General features: G+C 27.9%; 1 protein-coding gene across 1 annotated transcript in view; it reads right to left on the minus strand.

Moving 5' to 3' along the window:
* LOC113557486 (cadherin-89D) overlaps positions 1 to 22986 on the minus strand; it is a 45310-nt gene extending 22324 nt beyond the window's left edge. The window contains exons 1-2 of the mRNA XM_026963033.2: positions 22736 to 22986; positions 8031 to 8120 (exon numbers count right to left, since the gene is read on the minus strand). Of these exons, the coding sequence (XP_026818834.1) occupies positions 8031 to 8103 (73 nt within the window). The 5' untranslated portion in view covers positions 8104 to 8120; positions 22736 to 22986. The remainder of the gene's footprint in view (positions 1 to 8030; positions 8121 to 22735) is intronic.
* Between the last annotated feature and the right edge of the window lie 1981 nt (positions 22987 to 24967).

Below are 24967 nucleotides of genomic sequence, written 5' to 3' on the forward strand. Positions count from 1 at the left end.
TGGATTTTGAATCTTTCTCTAAAATGATTAAATTAGTTAAATATATACACATTTTTTAATGAAAATAATAATTCATACTACTGTAACAATCATGCCTTAAAAAAAAAAAAAGATTTATGTTCTAAGACTGTATGGAAACTAAACAGTTTTCATTTAAACAGTTAAGTTATTAGCCAATTCTAAACTTTTAATATACGCAATGTAGGCTCAATATGTTTTTAGTAAGTAAGTTTTCTTATAAGCTTTAGTGACACTAATGACCATATGGCTTGCGGTTATCATTATGACCATTAAAGTACATAAGAAGTTTAAAAAGTTTTCCGCTAAATTAATTTTAAAGAACAAACTGCGAAACATATATTACTAAAATTTAACTAAGTAAATGTATACAGGTTGATCAACGGAAAGCGTCTAAAAGTTTGAAATACATATATAAAAAAAAAAAGTTTTCATATTATGTATAAAAGTAAAAAATACTATCACTGATTTTTTTCATTCAAAAAAAATACAATAACATATTTAACAAAAACGGCAATCGTGAACAGAAGCTATATATTCACCATTCAGGATTCGCCAAGAGATAAATGTAGTCATTAAGTCCTGTTCAAATTTCCATTTGCATATATTACTATTACATAAAATGTATCGTTAGTGCATCTACAGAAATTATGCGTATACGTCTATAGTTATATATAATATAAACAGCCTGTACACATAAATTATATTGTATATAATATATATGTTACAGCAAAGAAATAAATGTTTTTCGATTACAATATAATATAATATGTATATATTTTATAATAGTCTACAATACTACCAACAGTAGTATTAATCAGGTACAATGCAAAGATTCATCGACGTTTGAACGAATACGCTTTTCTAATAATTATTATTTTTCTTTTGTAAGTAGTTATATCTATCAATTCCGAGTGGCACAGTACATTCCCATAACTGTATAATATTATGTGGTATTTAATTGGTTTGCATTGTGTTTCTTACGCCAAATAGAAAAACGGGTCTTCTGTGTATTCCATAGGGAAATAAGACGCTATCGTCTAATACTCTAATGAAACGGACGAAAACACACGAAACGAATACTTATACCTACTGTATGAATGTCCACTGAAATCGAAAGTAAATTGTTTGGAAAGCAAAAAGATATACAAACGCATATTATATTATTATTACATTGTTTAGGAAATAAAATAGTGAAAAACTGAATAGTTTTCATTAAAATACGATACTCTCTGTACCGATGTATTATTGTCATTTCATTTGATATTGGGACGTGCTAGGCCATAAAACTTGCAATAAAACTGATAATTATATCACAGGAATTCGTATGTATTTAATAATATTATTGATGATATTCGCAGCACGGGGTTTTTAGCAATATTTTTTTATATTGTGTTACTATAGCTTTACTATTTCCTATAGGTGGGTATTTCAATCAATTCGAAATGAAACGCGTGAAACAAACACGTTTCAACGAATTTTTAATAAAATAAAGCTTTTCGTGATTGCAACATAACATATTTTTTCTTTTGCTATAATATACTATGCGAACATAAATATTCTAATTCCATCGATCAAAACAATATATAATTCAGGGACACGCATAGCACACGTAGATACTATTATTATCATTATTATCATTACAAGGCGTCATTACGATACTATATATTATAATAATGGTATCCGTGGTGATCAATTATTTGTCCACACAACCGATCGATGATTTACAACGATTGCGAATCGTAATTGAATAAACGCTGTCAGTTCAGGTCCAATTTTCAGTAGCCGAAATATCTGCATATTTTATAATTCAATGTCGTTGTTTCGAATTTTCTTTTCCAATACACAACACGCATTGTGATCCATATTAGCATACCCTGCACGTATTAGTATACAGTACGGTCCGACCGATTTCCCAGCCAGATCCGTCATTAGCCACGGTGGAATCGATTACCATAATGTACACACCAGTTTATTATTATACATATCCGCAACGTAAAAGCATCCACCCGGTCACCTGGTTACGGGTTGATAAGCATACCGTCTCCCGCGTACCTGTAACCTAGAAATTATACCCAGTGCGTTATCTGGGTCGGATAGGAGGTCCGCAACACAGCACCGCTCTGCGGGCTCCGGCCGCGATGTATAAACATCGGACAATTATACCTTCGTGCGCAGACGATTTTCGACAGTTAAAAACAGCACCGCGATCCGAGTCGGACGACGGATCGTTACACATTTAAACACTTTTGTCCGGCATCGGAACCGGAACGTTTTCGTCGCAAATGACCATTATGTATATGTTAGCCGGCACGTCCTATTATATTATATGGCCCTGCGCCTGATTGATTTTTCATACAGCGATAATAGTAAGAGTGGAACCTGTCGTCCGCGGTTTCTTAAGCGCATAATGTTTTTTTTTTTTTTTTTTTTGTCGATATGACGATTTTATGTTATACACGAGTTCAAACGTCGAAAGCGATCTAAATATTATTTTGCTTTATGATTTATTATTCGTGCGAAAATTTAACGATTATCTACCTACGTATGCTGTGTAGTAACAAATACGTCATGTTCTACACGATTCTATAATAGCAATATTATTTTTAATGCCATATGTAATCGTCATTAAATTTTTTATAGGTATTCTATTATATAGTAAGTCGTTTATATACATTATTGTAACTAGAACCAAATATTAAGGAAGCCTCCTCAATTCGATTTGTGACTATTCATCTCCTTTTAATATTCTAACATTGTCGTATACAGTGAACTATTTTCTATAAAACCTTATGGTTACATTAAAAAAAATAAATTATTACATATTAATAATATAATTTTAATTAACAATTTACTTATACAACAAGATAATTATTTTTAAGATAAATATTAATTTTCTCAAAACATTTTAGTGTTTATAGTTTTTGCTCACATTTTTAATTTCATATTTCTAAGCAAAATGTTTTTTGATAAATCCAATCTAAAATATCGATTTCTCAACGAGTAATTAATTATTTATAACTTAAAAGTATTTCAAATTGTTTTAAATGATTAGAGCGATGTGTATCAAAACTGTAATAAAAACTTATAACTAATTAACTATACACGCTCGAACTTGTTGTAGAATATATAGGTATTTTTGGGTAGCTTAGTTCGTCTAGTCATCCTAAATAAATTGCGCCTATGTGTTTATATGAACTCCTTAATGCATATTATTCAATGTATTTTTATAATAGTAAACAGTATATGCATATATTACATACGACTTTCAGGTAAATTATTACTTCTACATAATATGTAGTATGTACACACATATTATATTATTATAATATGTTAATACCTCGGGGTCGTTCAAATTTTATACAACAATACAAGAACAAATAAATTAGTCTATTATTTTTTTTTTTACGAAATTTTCAATATTTTGTAACGTAAAATTCGAGTGACCCTGTGTTCGTATTACAATGATGGTAGATTTAACTTGATTGCGTTACCAATTCTGTTGCATAGCTAATGAGATTTATTATTATTATTTAATATTATAATAAAAACTGTTTCAACATGTGTAAGCAATAACTCATTTTTTAACACAGTAGAGACGCATGTAGGCATTCGGTTATTGTTTAGCAAACTAACTGAAAAATAACTCCGACCTCTGCGTTGATCGGTTGAAATCGAAATGACAGTAAATTATGCGTACTACTACGAGTTATTAAAATATATATAGGTACCATCTTTAAAAGCGGAATAGATATAAAAATATTTGACATCCGACTAGCTACAGGATATAATTATAATTATTTTGAGCCCGTAATAAGTGTCGTTGAAATTATTTTAATTGAAAACGAAATTTCATTATTTCGGAACGCGTATATTATACTATAGGTATTGTATTATAATATGTTAACGTACAAAATAATTAACGTCTATATCGTGGTCCGTTTAAAATCGTCAAAGTGATTTAATCTCCACGGGTACAAGCGATATGATTTCCGTCAGGTTTAACTATATAAATATATAATACGTATAGTCTCACCACCTGTAGTGATTTTTTTCTCCGTCATAATTGAACGATGAAAAAAATATATTATTACATTTCCAGGCAACGTTATTTTTTTTATATATATAATATAGATTATTTAATGAGAAACTTCTAACAAAAACCATGTAAAAAAAAAATATAACACGCACAAGAGAATGCGTACGAAAATGTAATTTATGTTTTCTGTATACAAAAATGACACACTTTCCAATGCAACTTTACGAAACGAAAATTAAATTCCTACTTGAGTAGATGTACCTACCTTGTCCGTGCCAGTTTATCAGGTTGCATGAAAAATCGACAATTTTTGAACGATATCGATTTTATTTAAAAACGAAAACTAATCCATAAAAATATATGCATGCAATATAAAGCCAGACTATAAGTACGCGGTGGAATTGCATTTTACTATAATGCAGTATGCCTATATAATATTAAGCCATCGGATATATTTTTAAATTAAAAAGAAAACCATACTATACGCTGGGTATACATAAAGGTAGGTCCCTACATTATTGCGAGAAAAAACACGTTTTACCATTGTCTGTTATTGTAAAAAATTCTCGCCACTGCAGTGCTTGGTTTGTATCGAAAAACAAATTTTACCGAATATCTACATTGCAGTCATTATTGTCAAATATATATTTTTACGATTCAGTTATTAAAATCTATTTTATACAACAATGAGTGATAACTGCTCAGTTTTTAATGCTTTTGAAAATTAAAAAATTCTCATCATTCTCAAAATTACTTAAACCGTAAACTTAAAATTGAATTATTGAAATAATTTTCTGAATAAATTAACATTAAACGAAATGTACAATATGGTTTTATTTATTATCCAATTATTATAGGTATTTATACATTATATATATTATATATTATATTTGATTTAATAAGTACCTGCAATTATTAACAATGTTTTACCTATGTAAAATGGGTTGAGCACGCTTGTGAATATACGGTTGTTACTAATTTTATTGTATCCGTTCTGGGTTTACCTTTCATACCTTTCATAGAATACATAATATGATAATACAATGTATTTGAAAATATAGTTGCAATTATAATATTAAAAGTAGAAATATTTTAAATATTTAAAAAATTAAAATCGATTAATTTAGGTACTAATTTAATAATATAATATACTATTAACTATACTAATTATTTAAATTAATTCAGTAAATTAAACTTTTAAGTTTTAACGATGGAATTATTTTATGAAATTTTTAATATTGCGCATAATTAAAAATTGATTTTTCAGTTCTCTTAAATAGATTATAAAACTTCACTATAGTTTATTGTTAATAAAATATACACAGTTATAAATTTTATAATTTATTATTATACATTGCAATATATTTTAACGAGAAATTAATTGTCTCTTAATTTATTGTTTAAACACCGCGTACATACGTATATAGTTTATATTATAATTTATACGTATTTATAATATTTCAAAATTGATTAAAAAATGTTATGCAACCATTTAAATTGCATAAAATAAGAGTATTTTAAATTCAAGCAAATATAACCATCATCGTCGATCGTCGATGGCAATACAATAAAAGGAAATATAAAGTTATAATACATTATATAAGTTTGGATTACACAACTTAACATTTCATTTAAAAAACATATTTCTGTTATGATAATGTATGCCGACAACATCAAAACATAGTAGTGTTTCGACTTATTTTTATATAAATAGATTAAAACGACGGGTATGTATGTTATACATATATATATATATATATATATCTTATAGTATAATATTATATTATATTATTCAAATTTAGCTTTGTAATTAAATTTAATGTCATCGTAATAATTGTTTACGGTGTTTCTAGCACCTATAATTTGTATAAATTAAATCCGAAAAATAATAGTAATTCCAGAATGATAACGTAGTTAATCTATTAATGTATAACAAATTTACTTATAACCGAAAAACATAAACATTGAAGCATACCCGACTTCGTATTAACTATAAAAATGAATATTACATTACCTAGGTAAATTTTCTTTTTCGTAATACTTTTTTCTTACTATTCAAAACTTTTTAACATATTATAATATATTAGTTGGCATCAATTTCATATTAATTTATACTTGTTATAACGCAGGGACATTTTTGTTTAAAATAAGCGGTAAAATTTAAAATTGTGACCAGTTCTTGAAAAAATAATAAAATTTGTGCTACTTCACTATGAAATTAGTCCTTGATTAGTGAAGTGAGCATTTCCTATTGATCAAAAATATATCAATTTTGATCTCATGCAAGTTGAAACACACATTGACCGGTACGTAATATAAAAATATATGCAATAGGTAATTTATAGGCATATAAATTCAATATGTACGTTATATTATATCTTTAAATATGACAAGTTATAATAAAAATAATTATTATTATGTGTAATTACAAAAACTTATATAGCTATAAAAAATTATAATTTAAAAATCTATAAATAAAATTCTATGGAGTTTAGGTAAGTCTGCAAACAGCTATTATTTCACAACAAAACGTATACAACAATTGGGTACATCAGATTGTTCAAACTTACAAATAACTACATATATTGATAACAGATTTCAATTTTTAATAAGTTTAATTGAAATCTAATTTTTCACATTTTTACATTTAAACTCCCATAAAAATTGACTTCCAGTTTTTGAAATTTCAGCTATTAGTTTAAATAATCGAGTGTAATTGAAATAAATTAACGAAAAAGTGGGGAAACCACAAATTTGAATTCATATTTGATAAATAAATCAATTGGTACTGTGGACAAATCAGGTAAGTGTATAATACTTTTTGAAAAAAAAAACATTTTCGCGCGTTTGCATGCATTAACGTGTAATATGATTAGTGATGCGTGTTCGATAAATTTACCCGGCAATGTTAATATATACATAGCCATTATACATCATACATCTCACAGATTTTTCTTGTACCGTTTATAAAATGGAGCTACTCTTCACTTAAATTTTAATTGTGTGAATAATATTTTTTAGATAATATTTGGTTCACAAGTAACAGTGGATGTAAATATAACATAATATTATTATAAAGATAAACTAAATTAATAATATATTGTGACAAAACGCGTAATAATATTTTTGAATAAATAAATATAAATAATATAATTTACTATGCTGTTTAATATTTATACTTTGACCGAACACATTTTAATTTTAAAAAAATAATATTTAAATAAGTTTACCACTATTTTTTTTTTCCATAAAATTCCCATCACTACTTATTCTGGCTATTTTGTGCACATTAATGATGGTCAGATAGGTTACTTTACGAAAAACACAACAGTATATGAATTAAACAAATCTCTAATAAGTTACGTCCACTTAAGGCCATTACAGATTTGGTATGTATAACGGCATATTGTCAAACATAATAAATGCGTATGCTTGTTGCAGATGTAGCGAATAAATAATTAAACGGACTGGACTACGGTCTCTAAAATACTTACTTATTTCGTAAGATAAGAAAACTATGCATAATTTATATCTGCAGCAGGTATTCAAGTGTATACATATATTACGCAGATAGAATCTTAAATAAATACTAATTCGTTAAAATTTAACGGTGATAATACCGAACACTTATAACCTGTGTGACCACGATCGGTTTAAATCAATCAGCATTACACGGCCAAAACAAATACGAAATATTACAGCCCACGAAACTAACGGGACGAGGGTTAATGATACGTATTATAGATTTATATGAGTTGCTCGACAATGCGCACTTTTTAGCGATTTTCTGTACTGAATATATTATTAACCTACTCGCTCGGAATATAAATACGATATCCAATACGATATGTTGCCGTAAGAGCATTTGAAACAAAGTTTAGTTTTTTTTTTCGTTTCAAAACTAAGCCTATAGTTTTATTTTTATTGTCATCCACTCCCGTTTCTTTGATGATACGCAATTTATTTTACTCACCATTGGTTTGGGCAATAGATGTGATGGCGACGATGATGATTATGGCTGATATGGAAACGGCGTTTGGGCCCATCCTTGTATAAACCCGATCTGAAAACAATACAATCGATTAGACACATACAAGCGAGTGTAAACTACATAATATAATTTTACATTTTCCTGAGTTCTATTGTACTAGTTTTAAAGTGGTAGTCTATACCATAATAAGCAATTAATGTCGTGATTTAATTGCAACGTTGCCAAATTATCCGATTATTCTATATATATTACATTTTAGTAGGAATTTTCATATTATTACTAATCGAGCGCATCCGCAAAAAGGAAGTGGCAAAAACAAAAGTATAGCCACGCAGCAGAGAAAGTGGGAATAGATTAGAGTTTTTATTTGCGCATAATATTTCATTTTCAAATAATCTGCAGCTGATGTTTTAATGTCCGCAGTGCGCATTTCAACGACCATGGCTACATACGTGTCCGGTCGTACGTCAAAAGTGGGAGGAACAAAAGTGAAAATTCGATAGAAATATATTATTATATTTGTTCCCATCGGACGTGGGATCATTTTCGAACATTTTCAGTTCCTGATTAAACGATGCTCAACCGTTACTCGTTAGGTATTATAATTGTTGTATTATCATTAATTATTATTATCACACGGGTAACCGTCATGTTAATGCTGTCTGCTAAAACAAACATTCAATGGGACAATGATGTATTTTCTTCGGTAATTTGATAAGTTTTTTTTCGTCTAAACAAACATTAAGAATGACTGTTGTGCGTATTGTATCACCGACCTCGTAATTATAATTTTTTAAAACGATTACATTATTCAAACGCTACTGTTACAATTTAAAACGGTATGGCTTGTAAAAAGGTTAGTTTTTTTCATTAAATATTCGATCAACGCAGCTAACAACATTAATCTCTTCCCGTACGCAATTTACCGGTATTTACGTGATTAGTATAATATAAATTAAGTATACTTGCTAATAACGAAAATTACTTATTCTATACCTACTACTATACCAACACGCTTCCTCTCAGAGACGGATAATTTCATGGACAAGCTTAGTAATAACTAATAACTAATAATTATGTTATTATGTCATAATAATATTTTGATTTTATTATATAGTCCAATCAGATTGTTCACAAAACCAAAAGTAATACGAATTAATAAATCGTATAATTGTTTAATATTAAATCACTGACAATATAACTTATGATTATTTTTTTCTAGTTTAAAAATTATATTATTTTATCCATGCGTGGGGTACAATTTAATTAATTTATCACCTGCATTGAAAATAATATGACGTTTCAAAATTTATATTTAAACTATTATACATGCGTAATTTAATTTTGAGAAAAAATCTTAAAATTACTCTCATAATCGCTTACATGTCAAAATTCTACACTTAATATATCTATAACTTATTTTAAATATGTTTATTTCTATAAGGTACATGTCTTACAAAATAAAATAATTATTGGAATGGTTTTTGGTAAAATATGGTATATTAACGAATTATATCATGTATTATTATATAAGGTATTAGCTATTTAAAAGTTATATACTTTGCATTAGTTCCTTATTAGTTATTGTTATTACACTTTGGAAAAAAAAATTGGAATTTCAGACAGGTGTCTATAAACAAAACTGAAGTGGGTATATTATGTGAAACTAAGTTACTAGCAAATAGGCGAATAATAACTGATGTTAAATTTAGGTATAATATACAAACTTAATGATGGAATGGTTGAATGTTCAAAATTATTAGAAAAAATAAAGTGGAAAGTCCTTTAGTACCAAAGTCTCTGTGAGACATACCACCAGACCATATAAACAGTATAAACACTATTGTAATAATTATATGCTTAAACAGCCATATAAGATATCGTATAAAAAAGTTAAAAACTCAGTTTTTGGCGTGATCTTATACTTGTAAATTGAATGTTAGCAATAAAAAATTACATTTACTTAATTTACTGCATATTTATATAATTGCATGTATTGTATCTTTAATTTATAATTTATAATTTGAATCATAGGACTTAATTCATATTTTACTATACAAAACTTTATATTTTTACTCCGAGGTGTTTTTATTATAGTAAATAAATAAATACACACATACATAATAATAAATCACAGAAATAAGTTTTATGAAATAACAAATATGAAAATAGCCCTACACATAGTTTTTCGAAACACGTTTTAATGTTGAATATGTATAATATCTACAAACTACGTGGCTTATATATATATTAACACAATTGAAATAAAACCATAACGAATTTTGATAATTTTAAAACGTTCGAAACGTATAATGTTTATTGTATTTCAGTGTTGAACAAATAAACATTTCTCAATAGCCTCAGTAGCTCAGTTTATTCTTGTTAAAAGTTGTTATTGCTATCATTAAACGAATTCGGTCTTGTGCGTATAGTTAGTGTGATAATAATGTACTATAATACACTAGGTCTGTCGTTTTGTAACCGTAATTATAACGTAATTATAGTGTGAATAACAAAACACCAATTATACTTGAATGTATATGGTATGATTTAAAGAGGTAATAAATATTAATATTATAATTCAAAATAACTATTAAAAAATATATATATATTAAATAACCTTTAACCTTATGATATTGACAAATAATTTATTGGAAAATATAATAAACAATAAAGCAACTAAATTATCAATATTAAAATCATATATTATAAGTTACAATGTGACATGATGAACCCTAAGAAAAAGTTAATAAATTTAAAAACACCAACATTAAATAGAAATACTAAAAAAACATAATTTTAAATATCAAAAAATAATAAATTAATATAACATTAGTATAAAAATTCAATGTTATATTATCACTTGCCTAATGTTGATTGCTTAAAAAAAAAACTTATCTTTAAAATATTCAACAGGAATAAATAACTGTAAAGATAATAAACTATAAGTATCGGACATGCCCATACAACCCATTTCCATAACAGAATAAAAATAAATAAATGACGTTGCTGAAAACCTAACAAATCAATCACAGCACGTCATATCACACTTACAGATTATAACAAACATTCAACGTCAAAGAAAAGAATGTCAAATTTAAACAAATCTATCCACAGTAGCACCATCATATTATTTGTCTATTTATCTACAGGCTACAATTGAATGCTTACAACATTTAAATATGAATAGAACTGTTATACCAAAACACTGATCTAAAAGTTTAATTTAAAGTACTATAATTGTTTTAAATGTTGATAAAAATTACTAAACTATATTAATTTATTTAAAATAATAAAACTTCTTACAATAACATTATAAGTACATTATTATTTTGTAATATTAAAAGTCCTGCCTTACAACATAATATATACTTTTTTTTTATTGAAATATAAAAGTGTAGTCGACAATATGTGTATTTATTTAAAATAAAACATTATTAGTGATGGATAAAAATTATTTTCATCTCCATGTTATATGCTTATAAAAGTGCAGTTGGACGCTATAATGGTGAATTTAAATTTTAAAACGAAACTTAAAAATATGTTGGCAGGTTGGAAATAGCATAGTACTTTTTTGGAGTGTTTGAATCGTTATTAACGTTTAGCATCAATTTAAGATAAACTGTGACATAGTAATTTTTCATCAAATAAGTAGCTAAAGTGTAAACGCTATTTTTTAACAATCTTTTGTGGTTTCTAACTAATACAATATTTTTACTTTATTCGAAACCGAAATAAATATGATTCGATTCAAAATGAAAATGTTTACTTCAAACAGTTAAAATTACATATTTGTGGACAATGGCTTCAGATTTAACAGTCTCGCCTGAGATTTTCCTTTCCACACCTATGAATATTATTTTTCTAGCCAGGAAAAAATACCGTATTATAAAGCACCCAACACATAATGCATTTGCATAATAGTAGCGAATGTGATCTTTGTACTATGTAGCGTTAGCGCATTACATGTCTACATCAAATGTGACTAAGTAAGGACAGCGGTTATGTTATCCAAACCCAATTTATACCGACGTCATACAACGACAACATACGATAAAGAAAAAAAAAACAATTTTTTTTTTTGAACACTCAAATCGTAATACCTATACGATCAAGCAACAAAAGCAACTATATAACGTATACACATAATAATAACATAGGTACGGTATAATATAATATTTTTACGATACACACACGAGAGCGCATTATTATGATTGGTTTTTCCCCCTCATCCGTTTGGAATTTATCCTGAAAAAGTATCGATATAATAACACGACGATGAATATGCACGTTATACCTACAGTCTACACGCATCATAATATCATATCAAGTGATTGCCGTTTACCATATTGACTACGTTATCATGTAACTGATTGACGTTTGTTATGGGGATATTGTCATAATCCAATTACTGGATTAAAGTGTACAAAAATAACAATACGATACGACACATTATATATTGTATTTGTTATAAAGCTATTGATTTAGGTACGCATTACTGATTTATTTTTTTTTCAGCGAGTCTGTGATGTTTATTTGAAAGTAAATACTATTCTCCGGTTAGGAAAACCTGTAGCGATATTCAACAGTTTAATAAACGATCTGAACAGTTGTATCAGTTAGTATGCACATGTCTAAGCACAATGCACTCTATACAATGCAATTTACATACGCAATTTATTTGAATACAATACAAAACGTGGAACCATACGAAGTTCGGTGAAAATCCCATCAAATTCCATAATATAATTGAAAATGTTTAATTATATAATAATGAAATACTATATGATATATTATTCCAATTTTTGCGTTTGCATTTACTTTCTGTACACGCTTATTCGAAATTTCTTTATGTATATTATTATAATATATTCCTCACACTTCATTATATTCCGAGATAAATAAACAGCATCTGTTTACATTGACAATAATTTTGATGATGGCTAAACACGATTAATGTCGTTAGGGTTGGGCTAATATTGTGATGACATCGATTTCTTTTCGTTCCGTTTGACCAACTTTTACATAAACATTTCCACCAGATTCGATCATCGTTGTCGTATGTTTTCTACAAAACTATAATAACGCAACTTCAAAATTACAACATCGAAATATTATTTGTATTAAAATTAATAAATTATACCGCTTATGACAGAATGTAATACTTATATTTTAAAAATATTTATACTCCAAACAAACTTCTAACTGCATTTAGCTTTCAAAAAAATTAAATTTAACTAACAAAATGATCTCCCTAGAGTCATAGAACTCACATGGGTTCGACATCAAACCTATAAAGAATGTGTTGCGTAAAAATTGTTAGATTTTCACTTTCCTGAAAATAATTTTACTAAAAAAAACATACACACAACAATAATTATCTTTGCTCTCTAAGCACTCTTGCTACTTGCGTTCAAAGTCCATTGTAATAATTCTACAATAAGTTATAATTGAAATAGAGTTCTTAATATTTTTAGTTAATTTAAACAATTGATTGGTTCTATGGTGATCAATTCTTGTCTGTGACTTTATTTTTGGATATTATAACCATTTCAAAAGTTTCAAATCATTTTTATTGATTTAAAAAATCATCGAGTACAATTGTATTTACTCAGTATTTTGTTTTAAATACAAGAATATAATATTTCAGAGTTGTACCATTAAAACATTAAATCAGGTGTAATCTTATCCAACTCCACGCTTGGATTTTTTTTTACCATTGCGATAGAAAATATTCATGATTATTTAATTTAAAATGAGTAAAATAATAATATTATCTCAAATTACTATATTATGTTGTGTTGAAGAGAACGAAGTATAGGACGAACGCCCACACGTGGCTCTGTAATTCTGTATCTATTATTATGTCTGATTTTTTATCAATATTACAAAAGCATAATTAAAATAACTGCCTACTATGTGTAAAGACGTATTTATAAATATTTAAAATAAGCCAACAGAATAAGGATTGAGATTTAAAAAACAAACTCTCATTAACTATCCGTGTATATGGAAAAATAGCTTATTTTTTTCCTACCTAAATATCTACTATAATATTATCTTCAAATCCTTCAAACGCTCGGCCGAAACTCGTATCCATCAAACCGTAGTCAACAACGTCATGGAGTCTATTAATCGAAGTGATAAAATTAATTCTTTTCTCTCTACGATCAATCATCGTCTCTTACTCTCAAAAATAGCAACTTGGCGTTTTTCACGTGTTTTCTAACAACTGAAAGTTCAACCGCTCGATCATCGCAGTAGCTCACGCAATTGAAAGTTTATTATATAATTTTATCGGCGTAAGCCAATACGACAAATAAGGGGAAAATATTAATTATTATTTCTTCCATACTTTGCGATCACTCACTGTTGAAACTCCGTAGTCATGTTTATATTATTTAATGTACATAGTATGAAAATGACTATGTGATTTTTCATAATTTGTTCAGGTACTCACAACTTACAAGTAATAACAAATGTAATCATAACAATAATATCGAGTGTGCTGATGAAAGTAATCAGATTTATCAAATATCAATTATAATATCATTTATAACGATAGTTTTGTGGAGCCTGCGGCAGTCTTAAAATTTTAAATAAATAAACAAAACGCGGTTGTGTGTCTATTAATACAACAAAAATAATATTATTGTTTTTAGTAAGCTTAAGGGCCGTAGAGTTTATATGTTTTTTATGTATGCCTACTCAAAAATTATAATAATTTTAAATTGTTATTATTTATAATTTATACATTGTATGCATGAGAAATGTATACATAAATATAAAAAGCATATAAATGATACTTTTGTAATTGAAATATATTCCTATAATAAATAAATAATTATTGTAATTTATTAATTTAATACTATTTCTTTGTTGCATATTCTATCATTTTTTTTTTTTTTTTTGCTACATACATCCATGCATATAGAGCTATTAGTCTATAGTTAATAGTTTATTTAACATATTATTAGCTATAAACCGAATGTTACCAACACGTTACGGAATAAAAAATCGTCTACATTTAGTACACGCTTGGTTTGCTCAACAAAAAAGTCGATCTATTCCTCGTAAATGAAATAAAAGAAAACAATGACATTGCAAGAGTACAAATTATTATTTTACGATATCGAATTAACTTTAAAACTGTAATGATACAACAGTAGTTGTACCAATCATTAGCCCACAATAGGATCACGTTCTGACATTTTATCACTCGGACAATATAATATTACAATAACGGTCTGTTCGTCAGTATTGTTATGGGCGTATATATATATATTATATATTACAACTAATACGCAATTAATTATCGTAGCGATGACACCCTTTATCACACATTCGGCTATTATTTATTTAACATCCATCGAGACCATTCGAAATTATCGAAACGTGCCTGCATACACCGTAACCGTGTTATGTGCGGAAAAAGTTTAATCGAACTTTCTTCCTTTCACCCGGATCGAAAATAAACAATATTTACCACATTGTATTATAATGTTGTCATTTTATTATTTATCAGCAGGGCTCGGGACTTAAAGTATTTGCTTATTTTTATGGGTTGACTTAAAATGTAGCAGAATGCTATGTAAGTGTATGTCATGGCAAAACACGTTCAATTATGATATTTGAAAGTGCTTTTTCGACAATTTTTTAAAAATATGCTTATTTCCAGTTTTTTTGATTATTTTTGCTTTTTTGACCAGTTTTTCTACATTTTATATGTTTTTTTTTTCAGAAAATTCCTCGAAAAATCTATGAACAATAAGGCAAAATGTCTCAAAAGTGAAATTTGATTTTTATAATATAAAAATATATTTTTATTTTTTAGTTAGAAACTTTTCCTAATTATTTTGTTTCAATATTTTTTGAAGTCTTTAGTTATATTATTTTTAGCTTAGTTAAAAATTATATCTATAATACCTACTTTATCATGAAAAAAAAGTTTTTTTTTTTGATAAAATATGTTTGCTCAAATTTAAGTTTTTTAAATACTTATTTGAGTGCTTATGATGATGTTTTTAAGTGCTTTTTTAAGCGCTTATTTTAAGATTTTAAGTGCTATATGTCCCGAGCCCTGTTCATCTGAAATCTTAATATTATATTATACGCTTATAATCACTGAAATGATAATATTATTAGAATAATAATATCGAAAGAACTACGATTATATAATATGTACCAATGTACCCTTCGGCTTATTTTACGTCAATATATGTGATCGGGTTAACCATATAATAATTATTATTAAACTGGATTTAGCAAATGTTTAGTAAATGTGAAACTATATACCATAACTATTTTTTTTAAATGAATATATTTAATTCAAATATTATCTGTTTTAAAATAAATACAATTGGTCGGACAGCAATTATTGTCCTTGTTTATTCATCGATAAGAATATAAATCTGCGTTGGTTATGAGTTAAGACGCATTATAAACTTTTATATTTCAACCAATGTTTTTGGTTTCTTAAAATTCTGCTTATTTAAACATAAAATATTTAACAGTTTTTTTTTATCGAAATTCATTAATATCTATCATAAATGTAGTATAGATTAGTGCAGATGTCGATTCACGAAATTTGTAACCCAAAAAGTTTTTTTTTTTAAAAAATGACTAGGTATACTTTTATAATTAAACAGCGTCCGATTTAAAAACAATTACCGCGGGTAAGATAATTTAAAATTTATTTTTCGTTTTACCAGTACTATAGTTAAACATTTCGTGAAAACACTCATTCACGGTGCGTCGTGTCGTCTTCATAACATTAGAATACAAATGACACGAATACATTGTGACGGTGTTAATAGTTCAAAATCTAATCAAAATTATTCAGCTCGTTTCAAATCTGCTGACGATCTGTACACGATGATCCACAAACAACGCACGTGATCTATACAATATTTTATGCGACGATTGCGCTTTAATACGATAATAATAACAATAACAACGACCACAACGTGCGTTCACGGTGGCGAGTATGTGTGGCTGTGAATCGAAATCGAATTACACTAATTGCATATACGGACAACGGTGCACCAGTGGACAAACACAATAGTAGTGCAACAACACCATATTATAATATATTATCGTCAATAGCTGCAGTGGTGACGTGCGATACGGAAGATCGCGTGAACATTAAATACAAGTTTAGAAACGTGAATCGTACTTATTATAGGCGAGCGTGTGTATATTATATTATTATTATAGCAACGCATCACGTGTGGTACTCAGGTATGCCTGGACCGCGTTTGGTCGTTATGTGGAAATACTAGTTTTTGCTTTTCTGCTAGTTTCGTAGGACACATCGAAATATAATATTATTTATAAATTTGCGTTTGAACTTCGTGTGCCGGTTTACTGGCAAAGACGCCGCTACAGCAGGTACCAGGTACCCATTACGATGCGTGTGTTCGGTTAAAAAGTCGGTCGCAGCGAGACGATAGTAAATCTCGTACAATATAATATATGTAAAACTCCTTACCGATACAGTACCTACGTCGGTACATTATATGACAGGCTCTTGCGGCGTTTAGTCGCAGGTACGCTTTCTCCATTCGGCGCATCCTCGTTTTACCCATCATATATATAGATAGGTACGTGTGCGACTATTATCCGTAGAAAATACGTTTAAATTATTATTTTATTTATTATTTTTATTATTATTATTATTGTATATAATAAACGGTCGACGATCACAAATCACGTCAACGACAGAATTCTTTTTTCTCGATTTGTGGCGTGTTTTTATACGCTCGAGCCGCTGTCCGCCGCATCACACAACGCTGACGAAATGATAATAGGTAATATATTATTGAGCTCCTATCATAAAATATCATGGTTTATTTGATTATCAAACTGTACGCGGCACCGAACTGAATACAAAAATAATTGACGACGACGATTACTGAACTTAATGCGGCGTCATATATTTTTTTCCGGCATATCGTGAATTACGATAAGTAGGACGTTCCCGTAAACTGCACTAGGTCAATACAATAATCGACAAATTAAATTGTTTAAATTGATTGAGAAAAAAATAGTTTTAAAGATGTCAAACTAAGTGAAAAAGTAAAAATAAAATAATCCCATAATATATACACGTTCGGTGCTAGTCACTAGACCGTAACATATAATATAATATTATTGTTGTTCAATTTGCTACTCAATATTGTACTTAGACGTTTAACTCGAGCCATGGTAATTTAGTCATATTTGTAAAGAAATTATAAAATAATTTATTGTGTTTATTAAATTATTTAAAATATACTGTGTATACCATAATTATATCACATACCTAATTTGGACAAGATCCATAAGATCACTGAGCAAAGATCATGTACCTATAATCTATATATATCCAAAATATGTAAATTATGATCTTTTTTACGAAAAATAATTATTATACATAACTTCCACTATGTTGACAAATACAAAATAATTTACAATAATATTATTTTATTTAATAAACTTACAGGAAAAAATGACCTAGAATGCAACTGACATAGTTTAAATGACATTCATTTGTATAACGAAATGTTTAAATATAATGCTACGACAGAAGTGATAACGACGTTAAATTGTGTGAATTTTACAATAGATTAAAATGTCAACCATTGTCAAAATAATTATTATGATCTTAAGATATGCGTATTATATTTAATAATTTATGCAAAATATATTAACCAAATATTATTATCTATTATGTTCTACATTTAATTCACAAAAACTGTAAACAATTTTCTTAATTTTAATAAAATGGTAATAATTCATGAACTAGAATTATACTACATAAACATAACATTTTAAAAATAAATAAAATATTTTGTTTCTTATCATTTTTAAGAATTCTTAAAATGTAATTTTTAATTTTTATAATACAAAAAAAAAGCAACTATTTTTTGAATATTATTTTATAATACTTATACTGAATGCTTTAGTCGATAATATCATCGTTTTCAATAAAATTATTGAAACTTAAGTAAGTTTTTAAATAAATATATTTTTGCGACACAATGATAATGCAAAAATAAATCGTGCTCTTCGCTATCTATTTAAAATGTAATTTTTTAGACAACAAATTTGAAATTAATTCCTACTGAAAAATAACAACAATAAAATGTAACATAATGTATCAAAAATAATTTTTCTAAATCACAACAGTCACATTATACTTTCATTAACCATAAAAGTACTCAAAACGCTAAGTCCGTTTAACTGTTAACATATGAAAATAATATGCAAATTAAACATTAGAGTTCGATACGTTTATTTACTTCAAGAAGAATCCGGTGTGACATAAATTAATAATATTATATCATCACACAATATGAAACTTTTGATATACTTTTTTTGGTATACGTTCATCAAACAAACATGACTTTGGATACACCATAATAGATTCAAAGCGTGTTTATACGTAATAAGATACATGGGACCAAAGACCGTTGGTATTTAAAATTTTAATCGTCACGTGTAATAAGCGTAATAACATATTATCATTTCCGTACTAATAATATTTTGTTATAATAATAATAAGCAATAACAGTATTATAATAACAGCTATTCGAATAATAATAATAATATAATAAAACGATACATTTCAATTGTACAGTTTTATCGGTTTTATTTTCTGTTAATAGAAACGAGAAAGAGATTAAAAATTAAAAAAATGATCAAATTTTACTACTACAGATGTTATAATTCTGTATGAAAACATATTCTAGTGAATAAAGTAATAACATATACCTAAAGTACAAAGTGCTCAAAATATAAAACAATAACGACAATCGGTGGTAAAAAAACAACCAAGATCCAAGAGCATTATAGTTAGTTATTCGTTATATTATTAAAAAAACGTACTATTTTAATTCACATTATGTTTTTAGTGTAATGAAAATTAAAATAATCATAAAACCAAACCAATTGCAATATGATGGGCCTGCAGATAACGTCGAACCTATGAACATGTAACTAATGAGATATATGTACGCTACAGCAGATATTTAATCTGCTGGTTAGGTATATGTCACACAATGCGTTCACTATCAAAGGGTGGTGTACCTCTTATCAATAGTTAGTTCATTGAGTGAGACGAAAAAATTGTAAAAACAATCATAGACAAAAAAAATTGAAATAAATAAAAAAAACATTTCCAAAAGAAAAAATGGCAGGTCTATTTTAACATTCGTGTACAGATACGTCAGACACCAATGTTGTGTTGTCGATTTAAGTGGTAATTTGTCAAAACTATAATAGTTTTTAACAGACTAGAAAATTGCAGTTCACACGAATATCTAAAATTCAGTTTCAATAATTATTTAGGTTTAATGTACTGGAAAATTAGTGATTTCTTGTAAAAATATACTTTTTATACATATTTAATATTATACGAGTATTGATACAAAAATAAGATAATTAAATTAAAAAGCACACAAATTATAATGAAGCGTACCAGATACATAAGGTAAACCTTAAAAAATCAAAGTCAGAACCAAACGTTATATTAACATAGAATATTGTAGTAATGTAGTATAAATGCATAATAAAAAGTACCTATAATACAATATTTTAAAAGACCAAAAATTCATCATATATATAAAGTGATGACTGATGAGTAAAAGTACGATAATTATAATATTTTAGTATCCTTATAATTCATTATAATATATATATATATACATTTCAATTACAAGAAAAATACATTTATAATATTACTATAGTTGTAAGATTCTAAAAATAGTATTTCAAAAGATGGATACGTATTTCTATCGGCCATCGCTATATAAATTATACGAGTCGTTGCATTCACAATGTTTAAATATTTTTGTTTATTTTAATAGTTACGTGTATTTATATTTTATCCTCGTCCTTAAAAATGTTACAAATTTATTCATAAAAGATAAAATACTGTTTAGATTTTATTTTTTATTTGTTGAATATACTTAATATTTTATTTGTTAAAATTTGAATTTCAAATCACCTAAAGTACCTAGTCAATGTTTGTTTTCGATTTTAAAATGTAAACTTTAAGGAATGGAATGTGTAATCCGTCTATTTGGATTATAAATATATTTTAAAAAAAATGTTAAGAACAACGCCGCCAAACTCCGATCAAATAGATAATAAAAAACCAATATACCTACTCGTGTATTTTAAATTTAAACGGAATACTTAATTGCAAAAATGAATATACATTTCAGCCTTATTGTTATATTTTGTATACCAAAAAATGACACTATACAAAATACAAAATAAAATGTTGACGATAAAAAGTGAAAACTGTCTTCCTCGTTCAATTTTGAAAGATCAAACATTTAAATTTGTGATTTTAAATGGACTGTTGACGTTTTCTTTCATAAATAATTAAACAAAAAAAAAATATATGTCCTTTGGTTTAAAATTAACTTCGTCAAAAAACATTTCACCACTTGTGCTCCAAACTACTAAATAAATTCTCGGGGGACCACAACTCGCCATTTCAAGCATAAAACCCACGCTTAATATATTAAGCCTGTTGTAATCCAACCTTAACCGTTTTTCTGTACAATACGCTCTTAAGTGTAACTATATGTCTATATATAATATAAAAATCTAAATTATCAGTTGTTGTCAGACTTCAGAAATATTGGGTGATCGATAATACTATGAAAATATACATAATAATAAATTATATGATATAGTTCTAATGTAATCATAATAGTTAATTATTACGTTGTGGTTTTACTGTCGATGCAACACTGTGCCCGTCTCTACGCACATGGTTCTCCCTCCAATAACAACTATAACAATAAGTATTATTTTTGTTTAATGCTCGCGTTCAAATTAATAAGAACTTGATCGCAAGCAGCCTGACTATTTCTTATATCATTTAAGTACTGGCAAAATGCACCTGATTTTTTTTTCGAAATCATTTTACACTCTGCATGACTGGGCATCATCAAAATAATGAGTCTTAGTACTCTAAAATATATAATTTTTAAACATATTTTACTTGGTAAAATCTTAATGTTAAAATGGAACAAAAGAAAAAAAAACGAATTTAAAATTGCAAATAAAATATTGTTGACTAATTAAGTATCACCGGTACTAAATACCTAACCTACCTATTATAAAATATTTATACAAAATTATAAACCTGACAGTATCGAATATTATTGAAAACTCAATTACACAATAATATTTGGCTACCAAATACCTTTTTGGTTAATATAATACCAAATTCCAACAGCGAATTGACAACTATTTGTATTTTTAAAGTTAATTTTCAACAGTAAAAAAATGTTTTTTCTTGGCCACTCTTACAGATGTATAAGTATATTCCGATAGGTAAGTGAAATTATCCATAAGTATGTATCAATAAATTAGTACTATTGCGGTTTATCTGTAAAATACAAAGTATCAACGGCACGCAAATATACGCAAAAAGAACTGTAGCTACCTACGTGGTATCAATACATTTAACAGCTCGCTTGCGTTCGAGTCACTATATATCGGGCATCGTGTCTATTAGGATTGTATATGCATTTAATATGATTTCGGGACCCAATATGGTGATATCAGTTATCCGTAATGAAATAATGAATAACGATATAAGCTCAGCCGCTACGATATTCTATTATTTTAATCATTACCTATATTACGGGTTTTCAGTATATAAATATTGTACTATTTGTACTTACGGGGATTCTTGAAAATGTCAAAGGACGGACGCCGCTAGACGTCGGATTGAAACTGAACTCGAGTATTTGTGAGCGACGTTGAAGAAAAACAACAACAATAATATATTACGATACGTTATCACGCCGAACAACGAAAATATATAAGCCACCGCCGTATACGCGTTTCTCACGTCATGATCATAACCGGCGGTCGCGGTCGGTAAAACTCGTGCAGACGCTATCGACGGCTGCTGCGGACTGCCGTCACGTTCCGCGGAGACGCATTTTCCGCGGATATACCGGGTATTTACCAGTTCTACCGCGACCGTAATCGCCGGGCGACTGTTCGATCTTTGGCGGGAGAGAGTGTAGGAGAGAGGGCCCGCCGAAAGACACTCAGCTAGACGTCCGACTCTCGGATTATTATAGTGACGATGTTGTATATAGTTGGAATACGCTTATTGTTATTATACTATATACAATAATGCACGAATTTAGCATAAATCTTCGCTAGACGGTGGCAAACATCCGAAAGAAATAGAAGACTACCGCAACGGCGGAGGTGGTGGCGGTGGTGGCAGTCGGTCGGTACGATTATTTTACTCCTCCTCCGTCTTCTTCGTGCTTCCGTATTATTTATATTTTTTTTCTAAACCAATCGATTATTATCGGTAATCTCTCGGTGAGATGTTTTCAATAATAATTCATGTACAGAGTGATCCATTTAACCGACTACACTAAATATTTTTCAGGACAATTGTTGTGGTTTTGAAAAAAATATGTAGGTAGAGTTCTAGACAATTTCAGGTATACATAATAAAATATCTATGTATACAATATATATATATTATATATATTATATTATATAGTTATATTTTTACAAAATAATATAATTTTTGTATTTGTATTATTTAAACAAAAACTTATCTGTTTATGTTTATTTATTTTCACGAAAAGATTATTCTACTACTAAAATTAAATTATAATTTATTATAATTTAATCAAAATTTTAATAACCAATCGCGTTAATAAAATTTTGGGAAACTATACTTTTTTTTGAATAAAATAACCTCATAAAGCATTGTTTTATTGTAACTTACTATTATGTGGGTACTATTCACACTACTTAGGTACATTAAAATATTTTTTATTCTTCTAAAATATAATAATTGACGAAAATCCCTGTAGCTATATAATCGAATCATCCTGTATCTTCGTTCTTTATAATATTGACCGTTTCTCTCTCTCTCTTTCTCTCTCTCTGCACCGTCTGTCGCGGCCTATAGCCTCTTTGTAATATTCCTTTCGCCACTTATACGTGTACAATACAATCTGTGTCTGTACTCTATTACTCTATAGCAATATACGCGCGGTGGATATGAAACGGTTTCGGATAATATTATCGTTATTGTATTATCATTATTGTCACCTCATCGATTTTGGAAATCGTTCGCGCTGAAGGTGAAAACGGTGAATAATTTCCGGAAGGACGACACCGAACTCGTCGTCACTAACGCTTCCGGTCGCCAACGCTGTCCTAAGATTATACATAAACGTTGACGATAATGATACTGATAACAATTAATGATGGTGTTGATGATGATGATGATGATGATGATGATGGTCATAACAATATGAGCCGCTGTGAAGTAGTCGTCATCATTAATAATTTTATATGATAATTATGTACACAACACGTGCTTGTATATGATGCCAGACAATATATCATATAGATTTTATTCCCGGCGACGCAAAGTTTCTGGTCTGGAAATTGTAGTGAGACTTGACTCGCTTAAGGCAGATGCGCATTATTCGTCTAAACACATATACTTAACAAGTTTCTCGTCGTTTATCATAATATATAGTAATATCGTATATACAACGGTTAAAATTAAAGTCTATAGAAATATATGAACAATAATAATTTGTATGCTTCATATTATTCATTATTTTCGAAAACGTCATATATTTTTTTTAAATTTCAAGAATAAATCAAACAGTGACATACATCGATGTAGGTATATATTTATTTTATATGATAGTAAGAATAAAAAATTGATGAAAATCCCTCTGTGATCGTATCCTATCAACAAATAAAATATTGTACAATTTGATACTATATAGAAAAACATAAAATTAGTATCGTGTAGTATTAACAAATCACCGAATTTGATATGTCCAAATGGCAAATTGATATTAATTGTTCAATATTGTTAGGTCGTCAAATCGAAGTAATACGTGATCAAAACTATA

This window comes from Rhopalosiphum maidis, chromosome 1 (assembly GCF_003676215.2).
Source record: "Rhopalosiphum maidis isolate BTI-1 chromosome 1, ASM367621v3, whole genome shotgun sequence".
Lineage (NCBI taxonomy): Eukaryota > Metazoa > Arthropoda > Insecta > Hemiptera > Aphididae > Rhopalosiphum > Rhopalosiphum maidis.